Source organism: Ctenopharyngodon idella, chromosome 23 (assembly GCF_019924925.1).
Source record: "Ctenopharyngodon idella isolate HZGC_01 chromosome 23, HZGC01, whole genome shotgun sequence".
Taxonomy (NCBI): Eukaryota; Metazoa; Chordata; class Actinopteri; order Cypriniformes; family Xenocyprididae; genus Ctenopharyngodon; species Ctenopharyngodon idella.
The window spans coordinates 20716968-20731401 of NC_067242.1; the positions used below are offsets into that span (position 1 = coordinate 20716968).

The 14434-nt window shown below is 37.9% G+C and overlaps 1 protein-coding gene across 1 annotated transcript; it reads left to right on the plus strand.

Annotated features, from left to right (window-relative positions):
* Window positions 1-169: 169 nt before the first annotated feature.
* pck2 (phosphoenolpyruvate carboxykinase 2 (mitochondrial)) lies at window positions 170-14434 on the plus strand. Its single transcript, XM_051882791.1, has 10 exons — window positions 170-871; window positions 4413-4628; window positions 5437-5621; window positions 6290-6496; window positions 8671-8858; window positions 8994-9156; window positions 9472-9687; window positions 10558-10695; window positions 13166-13261; window positions 13398-14434. Exons 1-10 carry the CDS (start codon window positions 843-845, stop codon window positions 13865-13867), a joined length of 1908 nt encoding a protein of 635 aa, XP_051738751.1. The 5' UTR covers window positions 170-842; the 3' UTR covers window positions 13868-14434.

Below are 14434 nucleotides of genomic sequence, written 5' to 3' on the forward strand. Positions count from 1 at the left end.
TAAAAATTACAGTTTTAAGGCTTTTAAAATGTCTCTCGAGCCCTACACTCACAACTGTGATGATGAATGAAGCGACGTCACAAGGAGCCAATAAGCTTCCGCCTTACAATGTTCACTGAACAACACTCAACTTTTATCAACTGCTGACATGACACGAAACAAATCTCGACGACGCTCACGTGACCTCAGAACTCGATAAAGAAGCTTTAAAAATAAGATTCACGTGTACACATCTTTAAACAGCCGTGTTTTGCAGCCGGTATTGAGCAGGAAAGCGGGACGAGGCACAGCGAGTCCTTTGCGGAATCGGATACAGTAACCAGTGCGCCCTTGCGTCAGCCGGCGAACTGATCTGAGTCCTCGCGATTCATTGTATTTGATTGACTTAAACGACTTCAGTGACTCAGAAGCATCAATCTACAACTTTCTGACTGAAATGCAACAGCTAGTTTTTTCCACTTTGTCGTGTTTTATTGGAAGCGCACGCTTATTATTAGGCTACTTTATTAACATATTAGGCTATAATAACATATTAAACTTATAAAATATGTTATTCGACTAGGAAGCTTTTCAGCACAAAGCTTTATTATTGAAACATCTCAGGCTGGTTCGCAGGGAGAGGAGCGTCATTATTAGTACAGGATCTGAGCTGAGGGTGGGATCAGCTGATGATAAGTTACACGTGTTAAAGTGCAAGGGTCTTACTTTACTCTACCTCAAGAGCTGGATTATCACTCTCTTCAGTGTGATATGAGAGGTGCACAGGACTGAAGAGGAACAAGCCACCCCTCTCATATTGCTTTATTTTATTGTTTACTCCACCAATTTCACTTGCACCAAAGATGTCCTGCCTGTTGCTTGGACTAAGGAGGTGAGTGTCTTTTAGGCATTATTAATAATCTCTTTAAAACAAGGTAATAATAATGTTTTTATATAATGTTATATATAATGTCTTTATATATATATATATATATATAAAGTAGTTGGTCAAAAAGCTGCAAAACAGAATTAAAGGTCTAGGTATACTTTAATGTTTTTTTTTGCTATCTCAAAATATTCACTCTACATACAGTATCACATCTCTCTCTTTCCTGGGTAAACATCCTTGTTGTATAGTTTCTTGTGAGGGTAGATATTTAAATAAACCTGAACTGGTCTATAAAACACCCTGTACAATTACAGTGTCAACTCCCCTGTTTTAGTGGGGGTACTAAAAACTACAATGGCCTGTTATAATGAAGAATAATCTTTGATATAGTTATGTAAATTATAATACTCCAAAGTCCTGCAGTCTGGTATTGCCAAATAATGACATTTGCCACATATTACATCTCACTATTAAGCAGAAACTAGTGTTATATTGAATGTGGCACGTACAGGAATGCAGAAACGTAAGTCACGTAGAGAACTGGCTTTTTTTATATGACTCAGTGTGTATAATTCTAAAAAAACAGGTTATGAATGAGCAAGTAACCATCAACTTTGACCACACAAAGCGTAGTCACAGTAAGCATTTGTGAGTCATATGTACCACTGTAATTTGGAATATTTAGAGATCAATAATATCTCTTTCATAGCCATAATAACGAATAATGTTGAACAAAAGATTTTTAAATCCCATTATATTGCATCTGTATCTACTCTGTGAATTTCTCAACAGAATGAATGATTACATCAGCACAGGACTTCAAGTAAACTTTACCCTACAGATGCATGATACCGGGAACTGATTGTTAATGACGTATATGTGTGTATTTTGAGTGAACAATTCTCTTAACTAGTTTAACAGGTTTTTTTTGTGCTCTGAAACGGCCTTAAGGTAAAGCTGTAATGCATGAATATGGTTTAGAAAGAAAAGCACCATTTTGGCCCTATTGCACACATTTCTGAAATTGTTACGTGTGTTATGTGTTCATGCATGAACATAATGTGTTTGTAGTGGCCATACCCTGTTTAACCAGGCTCTGAGGGGAGGGGAGGGGAGTGAATGCCAAGGAGGCCATTTGATTGGTTGGTTCACATAGGGGTGTGTGTAACTGCCTATGATAATTGATGTGTAAAGTGGTTATTGATGAAAGTGAGGAATCATGGGGGTCAAAACTTTGATAGACCTAAAGACTTTGTTCTAGTGAAGTTTGTATACATTTTATGGCTTTGGAAAACAATAGAAGGGAATTATGGGGTAGAGAGTGTTGCAATTGGGGTGGGGTGTTGGGCTGAACAGAATGAAAGGGTAAAAGAAAAGAAACCCACCTCTTGGTATCCTTCAGATATCCTCTTAATTATAGACACCAGGCCTTGCAGTCACGTGCCGTCTTGAATGATCAGTTCGCTAACGCTGTTAAAGAATGACAGGGTTGCTTCTGACCCCTATATAAGTTCAGAAAGCAGAGGATTGAATGGAAAAGACAAAATGCAGCCCTCCTTTGGCATGAAACCTTTACTTTTTATTTTTTGTTCACTGTGTATTTTCTCTTTCCTTAACTCTCTTTATTATGGAAGCTTGTTTGTGCCATGGAATAAAAAACTAAAGGTAATTTTTTCTCACAGTTTAGACTTTTTTCTTGCAATTGCTAGATTACATTTTACAATTCAGACTTTTTTCTCCAAATTTCAAGATTAGTATCTCACATTAATGAGAAAAAAGTGGTCACACTTTATATTTGGAGTCTTTAACTACTACATACTCATGTCAATAAAAAATTGTTAGTTACAGTGAACTTATTGTGCTCATGTTGTACTGCAATAGACTATTGAGGTGAGATATGGGTAAGGTTAGGACAGGTTTTGTGGTATGAGTAGGTTTAAGGGTAGGTTAAGGGGTAAGGAATGGTCAACTGTAATTATTGATGTAATTACAGAAATTATTTACAGATGTAATTACAAGCGGGTATTTTTTTTTTTTTTTTAAATATAAGTACAATGAAAAAATATGCACGTACACAATAAGTTCATTGTATCAAATAATTAATTTGTTAATAATTAATCAGAATTGCAAGTTATAAAGTCTGAATTGTGAGATATAAACACGCAATTGTAAGATTGAAAGAGAATGTCCTCCTCTCCCCTCCCCTTTACTGCCTCTTCCCTGTTTCTTTTCATTTTATTAAATTTACTGTACATTTATGCATTTAGTAGATGCATTGACATTCAAGGTATGCATTTTATCAGACTGTGTTCCTTGAGAACCAAAACCATGAACTTAATATTGTAAATTTTGCAGGGTTGAGCCCTGCAAACTTTTAACTAGTTGTGCACAATGTAGTGTACTTCATTCCAAAGGACACCACTAATTAGTCTTACAGCTTCTAAATCACTTATCTTTCAGTTTCGGTCAAAGATCTGTGTTTAGCAATTATGATGCAATATTCATACTGACGTACTGTCAGCTTAAAAGAATGTTCATTCATTAATGTAACATGTCATGGATCACGTATATCCATTATACATTATCTACAGTGTTTAGCTTAGACTTCAAATTGAGTTGGGTTTAGAAATGTTCCACCTGAATCTGGAGTATAGGGATTTTTAGATTAGCCACCTTATTATTAGCAAAAGAGCACAAAATTGCAAAAATAGTTTTAACGTTTACGGCATTGGTTATTGTTGAAAAGGTAAATTAACACAAAATTTTGTAAAAATTACCATTTTTGTGAGTATCTTAGTAAAATAGTCGGTTATGCCTTAAGTGAATGTAAACAGTCGAGAAAGACAATGCATGTTTATAGTATCAGTATATTGGATCCATGCATTAGTCTTAAAGTGACAGCAGCCTAATATTCCTGCTGCTGAACGTGTTTGTGTTTTTAATGTTAATCAAACAACAAAAGACAAAGAGAAAAATCACTCACTACTCTTGACTGAAAAACTTTTGTAACTTTAATAAGGATTAATCTCTATTTAATTTATACAGCGAATACTATGCAGTGTTATTTTACATTTTTTATTACTTTATTAAATTTCTGTATCTGAAAACTCCTGTTAGACCTACCCGAAAAACACTGTTTATTTCATTTGCATCTTTGTTTTATTGTAGGATATTTGTTTGCCTGTCCTTTTTGTTTCTAAACGAATCAGTGTTTTGAAAAATGACTCACATTTGTTACCACCTACTGGCATATTGATGTAACTTACAGAAATTGCTGAATAACACCACTAATGCACAAACTGTCTTTCTGGTATGTGCAAACAGAGTGATACAAACGGTGAAAAGTCAATGTTGTTTGACTGTATATCAACACACTAACTGTTTATAATATAATTATAATTTTCAGTTTTGTATGGTGTGTTGTGTGTGTGTGCTTATAAAATGTGTAAAACTAACTAAGAATGAAGTGTTTTGTAGGTTGATCCATGCTTATGCCATTAATCTTTAGTTTGTTGTACTAATGTTTGTGTGTGTGTCCATGTAGGCGAAATGCCATCAGTACAGCTTCAGTGGGAGCGCGGTCCCTCGCCTCCATTCCCTCTCTGCCCTCGTCAGTGGCTGACTTTGTGTCTGGCGCAGTGGCTGAGTGTAAACCTGCTAAAGTGCACGTGGTCACAGGCACACCAGAGGAGTCGGCAGACATCCTAGCCAACCTAGAGAGAGAGGGCATGGTAAAGAAACTCAGCAAATATAAAAACTGGTAAGCTGTTTTTTCGTTTATCATACTGTATAAGTGTTTTAAAGTTTCTCTATCATGCTTTTTCAGATATTATCTTTCATGCAGTGTTGCTAAACCCCTCCCTCTGAAAATCTCTAGGACCATCCTCAAAAGTCTCCATTTTTCACAAAAAGTCACCAAATATGAAAATAAAGTACAAAACATCGTGTGTGAGTATATATATGTATATATATATATATATATATATATATATACACACACATTATCTGTCTGCCAAGCTCTGATAAACATATTAACAGATCATCAAAATTAAAAGGATGTGGGTGTGACCAACCTGACAGAGAGTTTAACTGCTCAAAATAAAAAATTGCCAAAAAATCACTAATTTGATTTAAATGTAGCCAAAATAGCTCGTTGTCGCAAAACATTAATAAAAGTCGCATTAACTATGAGTGAGTTGATAAATTTAGTGACAAATTGGCAACACTACTTGTAGTGAACATGTAGTGTTATATAGCTGTTTGTGAATGTATTAGGTTTGCAAAGTTTCAAAAGATTATGGAGTTATTGCCATCTGACCAATCAGAGCAGAGTAGGTTCTCGGAAAGGAGGGGTTTAGAGAGACTGAATCCTTTTCAGACAAAAAGAGGCAATGCTGCTATGTTTTTTTGACATTGAATGTATGTAAACCTTTTGTTGGAGACCTCCAAAACAAAATTAAAAACCTTTAGAATAACATAATAGGGAAAACTGATGATAATATTAATGGTCTGACATAACTTAACCCTGATTTAAATTTCTGCTGATTCTTAATCTTTTCTGTGTGCAGCTGGCTGGCACGTACTGACCCTAAAGATGTGGCTCGTGTGGAGAGTAAGACAGTGATCGTCACGAAGAACGAAAGAGACACTATCCCCATCCCCACCGGAGGTGCCAAGTCCCAGCTGGGCAGCTGGATGAGTGAGGCAGACTTCCAGAAGGCCAGAGAGGACCGCTTTCCTGGCTGCATGGCAGGTGTGTGTGTGTTACTCAAACCACTGATTAATAACTGAAACCTGTCAAATAGTTAGGTTAGTTAATATTAAATTATTAGTATTAAATAATATTATAAAAAAGTATTGATAAGGTATTTAATAAAACAAGGACAAGAATCAATGAAAACATGCAATAATAATGACACCAATGTGATCCACGCATCTGAATCAGCTCTTTAAAAAACTGAAAGTGCACTCGTCTATATTGTTTACCTGGATATATGCCCGGTTATAATGCTCTATTATTTGATCATCGTATGATGAATTACTGCTGCCATGATCAATAGTAAATGTACACAAACCAGAGCTCTCTTAAATCAAATTCAGTTTGCTGCGGCACCTGCCTTTCGTGGACAGCAATAGTGCAGTGTAAATTGCGTCAAGCAAATATTATATATAAACATTATATATAACAGTCCTGACTAGCATAAAAAGGCGGCATGTTTGAGCTGAGAAGAATGACTTTTCATTTTGTAAAACTCATGCACAGAATCCCATCAGTTGAGCTTCATTTGTATTTAACCTGGAATATTCATTTAAAATCCAGATGTTGTTCATCAGTCCTCATGGTCATGTAGGATAGGCTGGGAGGAAACTTTTGTAATGCCTAAAAAATCTGAATATTTCTTACTTTCTGTCCCTCTGTAGGACGCACTATGTATGTGATCCCCTTCAGTATGGGCCCTGTGAACTCTTCTCTTGCTAAGTTTGGTGTTCAGGTGACAGATTCTCCATATGTGGTGGCTAGCATGGGCATCATGACACGCATGGGGACACCAGTGCTGGAGAAACTAGCAGAGGGAGCGGAGTTTGTGCGCTGCCAGCACTCTTTGGGCAGACCTTTACCACTCAAAGGTATCTTAACTGCTTTATTTGAATGTCAGATTAAATGTAAATGTGATTCAGTCCATCAAATGAAACTCTACATTTCACCAATTCCTTCAAATTATCTATTTTGTCTTTTTTTTTTGCTTTTTTTTAAAACAACAAAATTATTTATAATATTATTGGCCTATTTACACAACCTTTCAAAAGTCTGTGGTTGTTAGGACTTTTTAATTTTTTTTTGAAAGAAGTCTCTTATGCTCACCAAAGCTGTATTTATTTGATCAATAATACTGTAAAAAAAGTAATATTCTGATAATATTTTTTAACAATTTAAAATAACAGGTTACTCTTTTAATATATTTTAAAATTTGATCCTTCAGAAATCATTCTAATATGCCGATTTGGTTCTCAAATAACATTTCTTATTATTATCAGTTGAAAAAAAGTTGTGCTGCTTAATATTTTTGTAGAAACCATGATACGTTTTTTCAGGATTCTTTGACATATATATATATATATAGTATCTCACAAAAGTGAGTACACCCCTCACATTTCAGCAACCATTTTAGTATATCTTCTCAAGGGACAGTACTATAGAAATGAAACTTGGATATATTTTAGAGTAGTCAATGTGCAGCTTGTATAGCAGTATAGATTTACTGTCCTCTGAAAATAACTCAACATACAGCCATTATTGTCTAAATAGCTGGCAACAAAAGTGAGTACACCCTAAGTGATAACAGTTGTATGTTGTTTAACCATGCAAAGCCACATGTCCTATTCATCGTGTTCATGTTTTTGTCTGCTTGACAGGACCATACAAATGTGTGGATCTTGTATTAGAGCAGTTAAAATTTGGTTCTTTGAGTACAATTCTCTCATACTGATCACTGGATGTTCAACATGGCACCTCATGGCAAAGAACTCTCTGAGGATTTGAGAATTAGAATTGTTGCTCTCCACAAAGATGGCCTAGGCTATAAGAAGATTGGTAACACCATAAAACTGAGTTACAGCACAGTGGCCAGGGTCATAGAGAGAGATTTTCCAAGATGGGTTTCACTTGGAACAGGTCAAAGAAGTTGAATCAAAGAAGTTGGGACCTTGTGCTGTGCGTCAGGTGCAGAAGCTGGCTTTAAAAAACAGATGCATGAGTGCTGCCAACATTGCTTTAGAGGTTGCAGAAGCGGGAGGTCAGCTTGTCAGTGCTCAGACCATACGCCGCACACTGCAACAAATCGGTTTGCATGGCCGTCGTCCCAGAAGGAAGCCTCTTCTGAAGCTGGCTCACAAGAAAGCCCACAAACAGTTTGCTGAAACCTGTCCAAGAGCATGAATTACTGGAACCATGTCCTGTGGTCTAATGAGATAAACTTGTTTGGCTCAGATGGTGTCCAGCATGTGTGGCGATGCCCTGGTGAGGAGTACCAAAAAAATTGTGTCTTGCCTACTGTACAGTCAAGCATGGTGGTGGTAGCATCATGGTCTGGGGCTGCATGATTGCTGCTGGTACTGGGAAGCTCTGCTTCATTGAGGGAAACATGGATTCCAACATGTACTGTGACATTCTGAAGCAGAACATGATGCCCTCCCTTCAGAAACTGGGCCGAAAGGCATGATAATGACCCCAAACACACTGCCAAGATGACAACTGCTTTACTGAGGAAGCTGAAGGTGAAGGTGATGGAGTGGCCAAGTATGTCTCCAAACCTGAACCCTATTGAGCACCTGTGGGGCATCCTCAAGCGGAAGGTGGAGAAGCGCCATGTGTCTAACATCCAGCAGCTCCGTGATGTCATTATGAAGAAGTGGAAGAGGATCCCAGCAACAACCTGTGCAGCTCTGGTGAATTCCATGCCCAGGAGGATTAAGGCAGTGCTAAATAACAGTGATGCTCACACAAAATATTGACACTTTGGACACAGTTTTGACATGTTCACTTAGGGTGTACTCACTTTTGTTGCCAGTTATTTAGACAATAATGGCTGTATGTTGAGTTATTTTCAGAGGACAGTAAATCTGTACTGCTGTACAAGCTGCACATTGACTACTCTAAAGTATATCTAATTTTCATTTATATAGTATTGTCCCTTGAGAACATATAATAAAATGGTTGCTGAAATGGGTGTACTCACTTTTGTGAGATACTGTATATGTTTATTTTTCTTATCTATATCTCTTTCTCTGTTCTTCCCATACAGCTCCTTTAGTAAACAGCTGGCCTTGTAACCCAGAGAAGGTGTTGATCTCACATCTCCCAGACACCAGGCAGATCTTATCCTTCGGCAGTGGTTATGGTGGAAACTCACTCCTTGGAAAGAAGTGCTTTGCTCTTCGTATCGCCTCACGCATCGCCAAAGACGAAGGCTGGTTGGCTGAACACATGCTGGTATGATGGGACAAAATCCTGGATCTTGCTTGCGAGTGTACAACAATGCATCTTACTAATGTACTACTCTCTTAGCTGGAGTATTCATTTATAAAACATGATGTTTATACTCGTCACTGTTTCTCTTCCCTCCAGATTCTGGGAATCACAAATCCTCAGGGTGTAAAGCGGTACATTGCAGCAGCATTCCCGAGCGCTTGTGGAAAAACTAACCTGGCCATGATGAAACCAGCACTGCCAGGCTGGAAGGTTGAGTGTGTGGGCGATGACATCGCCTGGATGAAATTTGACAGTCAGGGTGAGAAATATGACTTGTCCTAGACAGCATATGCAATTATTGACACAAGTGTGGGTTTATAGGCAGCCAGAAAATGACACCGTATCTCTTATTTTAGCACTTTTATTGGGCAGCAAAGAGAGAATTAATTAAAATAGAAATAATTGCATGGTTCAGCAAACAAAAGACTATAAAAAACAGTTGCTCAGGGACAGGTTTGCAGTGTAGTGTATTAATGTATGATGTGAGGAAAATGTTGAAGCGAATACTGTTGTTTATGATAATAAATAGATGTTTTCAATACAAACGGTGGTGTACTTTGACTCTCTTCACCAGGTAAACTCAGAGCTATTAATCCAGAGAATGGTTTCTTCGGAGTTGCCCCCGGGACGTCCCTAAAGACCAACCCTCATGCCATGGCAACCATCTCCAGTAACACAGTGTTCACTAACGTAGGAGAGACCAGCGATGGGGGGGTTTGGTGGGAGGGTCTGGATCCACCTGCACCTGGAATCAAACTCACAGACTGGCATGGAAAATCTTGGAAGTATGGTAAGATCGTTTATCGTAGTAAAGGCATTTTTTACAAAACATCTAAAAATTTTAAGAAACATTCATTAATATAGAAATATAATTTATAAATATAAGAATTGATATAAAAAAACACATATATACGAATGTTATATAAATATAACTAGTGATGGGCGATTTCAAAACACTGCTTCATGACGCTTCAAAGCTTTATGAATCTTTTGTTTCGAATCAGTGATTCGGAGCGTGTATCAAACTGCCAAAGTCACGTGATTTCAGTAAACGAGGCTTCGTTACATCATAACTGTTTCGAAATGTTTTGAAACAGTTCGAAAATTCAATGGTTCACCGGTAGAGGGCGATGATCTCTGTGAACCCATGAATCATGCAGATTCACTGAGAACCATTGAGCAAGTGTCTATGGGTTTTACCTATAGTTTTACCTGATCTCTGATCAGTTTTATACATTTGTAGATGTTTTAATTAGACATTAGTATAATTAAAATGAATAATGGTCGTTATTAATCTCTTATTGGCCTGTTTAGCTTGAGCCATGGAACAAACAAAACAAGCCCTGAAAATTGATAAAAGAACATATTATACAGACACTCTATATTTAATCTTATTAGATTAGTTAATTGCATTTGATAGATTTTACTTTCAATAAAATATTTGCAATAAATTTGTAAAAGGTGTTTTTATGCATGTTTGGCCTGAGTTTTGTTGCATTTACACTGTTCTGACCACTAGGGGTCTACCACTAGGGAATGTTTCAAAGCCTCGACACATTACGGCACATTTGCTTCAACTGTTTCAGTGTTTCATGAAGCCTCGATCTAGCCATCACTAAATATAACTTTTAATTTATTTAACTCTTCTTCTGTTTCTCAGGTGATTCTACACTGTGCGCTCACCCGAACTCCAGGTTTTGTGCCCCTGCTGGCCAGTGCCCTATCATAGACCCTCGCTGGGAGAGTGATGAGGGTGTCCCTATTGATGCCATTGTATTTGGTGGCAGAAGACCAGAAGGTGGGTGTCACTGAATCAAAACTTTTATACCATGATATTGTTATACCACATAGTACTAGATATGTAGTTCCAAACGTAGGTTCGGGAGGAGCCTAAACATTCAGTCCTGTCAATCATCATTATGAGCATATATAAGCAGCAGTCACTGCGTCATTCCAGCGACAATTCTTCTAGCATCTCTCCTCCTCCATTTCTCTTATTCTCCCTCTGCGCAGTACTGTTATAGGGGGGTTTAGCCTCGGGTTTGAGCCTCCTTCGAGGACAGCAAGCCAAGTTTGTTTACCATTAACCACTAAGACTGAATGGGCAGGCGAACTTGTGAAATATCTACTACTGCCAGCAGCTATCACTCTGCAGCTCTAGTCTGATCACCCTCTGAAGCTAAGCAGGGTTGAGCCTGGTCAGTCCCTGGATGGAAGACCTCCTGGGAAAACTAGGTTGCTGCTGGAAGAGGTGTTAGTGAGGCCAGTGGTGTCCTAGCGATGGGGACACTATACCGTCAAAAAGCACATTCCTTCAGATGAGATGTTTAACCGAGGTCCTGACTCTCTGTGGTCATAAAAAAATCCCAGAAAGAGTAGGGGTGTAACCCTGGCATCCAGGCCACACTTGCCCATTGACCTCTGTCCATCATCATGGCCTCCTAATCATCCTCATATATACTGATTGGCTTCATCACTCTGTCTCCTCTCCACAAATTACCTGGTGGGTGGTGGGCGTTCTGGCACACTATGGCCAAAGCCACTTGAAGGCAAGCCTGCAAGGTTAGAAAAAAAGCGTAACACCTGCTAATGCTCCGGTACGCAGGGAAGGACACCAGAGGGCTTTTTTTTTTTTAAATGGAAGTCAGTGGAGAAGAGGCTTCACCATACTGAATAAACTGATTTTATAGGAAAGCAGCTTATCATTTAATGAATCGACAGCCTATCGGCTAATCTTCAACATGTTTGCTCTTAAACATTAGTTTTGGATTGATCTATTTTTAGAGTTTACACAGAAAAAAATGCTTTTATAAGAGAAGTCATGGACAATTGCGTGACAGGTATGATTCAGTTTAAAGAACTTCTCATTCATTTCTATTGTATCCGCAAACAGTGATTGACTGTTAGCCAATCCAAGTTAGCCGTTACGCTTTCTCCAGTGGTAGAGCCACGGACCCTCGTATCATCCATGTGGATGCTGCACATTGGTCGTGGTTGAAGAGCTTTTTCCATATGTATAGCGCTTGGAGTGCAGAGAAAAGCGCTATATAAATGTAATTGTTATTATTAAATATTATTATATTATGAAATACTAAATGATGTTTTATTAAAATTCGGGAGGAGCAACATTCAAATAATCTGACTAATCATCACGTCATTTCAGCTGTTAGCGATCAGTAATCAACATATCTACCCAATCAGAATGAGTGAAAGCATATATATATAGACACATTCGACTCACCCATATTCCTCGACAGTTTTACAGCATCCCTCCACCACCCCGTCTCCTCACACTTGCCTGGTTACTTTCCTAACCAGAATATGGGGGGAGTACTCTGGGTTCAAGCCAAATACCGAGCTCGGAGCCCTCTCCTCGGACAGCACGCCAAATACACATACTATTACGCATACTGTTTACTATCTGATTATTTGTAAGTGTGAACTTGTGAAATATATATGATGGTTGCCGTCACATCATCCATGTGGAATGCTGCACATTGGTGGAGGTTGAGGAGATTCCCCACTTCCAACCAGCGCTTTGAGTGCCAAGTAAAGTGCTATATAAATGCAACAAATTATTATTATTAAATATTATTATATTTTGAAATACTAAATATATATGATGGCTGCCGTTGCATCATCCATGTGGATGCTGCACATTGGTGGTGGTTGAGGAGCTTCTTCCATATGTATAGCACTTTGAGTGCCGAGAAAGGAGCTATATAAATGTAACAAATTATTATTATTATTAAAATTATTATTATTATTATTATCTAAAAAAAAATATTATATTATGAAATGCTAAATATATATGATACTTATATTCAGCAAGGACGCAATAAATTTATCAAAAGTAACCGTAGACATTTATGTTACAAAAAAAATGATATTTCACTTCATATTCATCAAAGAATCCTAAAAAAAAGTATCAGTTTCCACAAATGTTTTAAAAATTACAACTGTTTTCTACATTGATAATAAGAAGAAATTGAGTACCAAATAAGCATATTAGAATAATTATTAGAATCATGTGACACTGAAGACTGGCGTAATGGATGCTGAAAATTCAACTTTGCATCATAGAAATGAATTACATTTAAAATATTTAAACAAAATAGAAATAGATATTTTAAATTGTATTCATTTTTCACAATATTGCTATTTTTACTGCATTTTTCAAATAAATGGAGCTTTGGTGAGCATAATAGACTTCTTTCAAAAACATTTTTATGTTATACATTATATCTCAAAATGTACTTTTTTCCCAGGTGTGCCTTTGGTGTATGAGTCATTTAACTGGCGCCATGGTGTATTTGTGGGTGCAGCCATGAGATCTGAATCCACGGCCGCTGCTGAACATAAAGGTACAAACTTTAATTTCTCCATATGATAAATAGAGTCGAACACAAATGTGTACACTACAGTTTAAGTACTTAGTGAAAAACTGAACAAAACTGTTATTTTTCATAAATGACAATATATATGGCTCATTTTCCTTAGGTAAAGCAATCATGCACGATCCCTTCGCAATGCGTCCTTTCTTCGGCTACAACTTTGGCGACTATCTGGCCCACTGGTTGAGTATGGAGACGCGCAAAGGCCCGACCCAGCTCCCTAAGATCTTCCATGTCAACTGGTTCCGGAAAGATCAGAAGAACGGCTCTTTCCTGTGGCCAGGGTTTGGAGAGAACGCCCGTGTCCTCGAGTGGATCTTCAAACGATGTGGCCGTACCAGTGAAGATGAGGCTGCCACCAAGAGCATTGTGGGATGGATTCCACAAAATGGTGCCATAAACACAGAAGGCCTGGGTGGGAATATCGATATGGGTGCCCTCTTTGACCTGCCCAAACCCTTCTGGCAAAAGGAAACACAGGAGCTTCGGAACTACTTCACCCAGCAGGTTGGAGCTGATCTACCTGCACAAGTGGAAGGAGAGCTGAGGGCACTGGAGGAGAGAGTTAGGAATTGAACAGATGCTACATTACATTGATGTTGAGTAGATGTGAGGAATAGAATGGGTTGAGGTGGAAGTAACTGTTTTAATGTGACTGACTGTTGCACTGCAGTGGACACTGCATCTGAGAAACACAAAACCAGAACGTTCACTAGATGCCATCACTGGTATCAATTCCAAGTGCCATATTTTATCTTAAGTAGAAGCTAAAAACTCTATTTAATGTTTACAAGCTATCCAGCAAAATGCCATTTTAGATTATTTTCAGTTCAGACAAGACCACATGATGAATTTAAACCACGACATCTTAAAAATGTATAGTTTTATGAGTACACTACCTATTATGTAGCCATTTTAAGCAAAAATATCAGACGTCTTTAAGGAAAGCACCAATATCATCCATTTGTACTTGTTACCTTATGAACACCGAAATTTTTATTTCCAAAGAATTTGCCTTTTGTTGGTGATTCAGGTTGAGCTAGGGTTGAAGGATCTGGACCAAAGAGTACCAAAGAGTCTCAGTCATTGAACGTGTGTATGTTTTTACCTGAGCTGACTGAATAAATATAACTCTAAAACAAA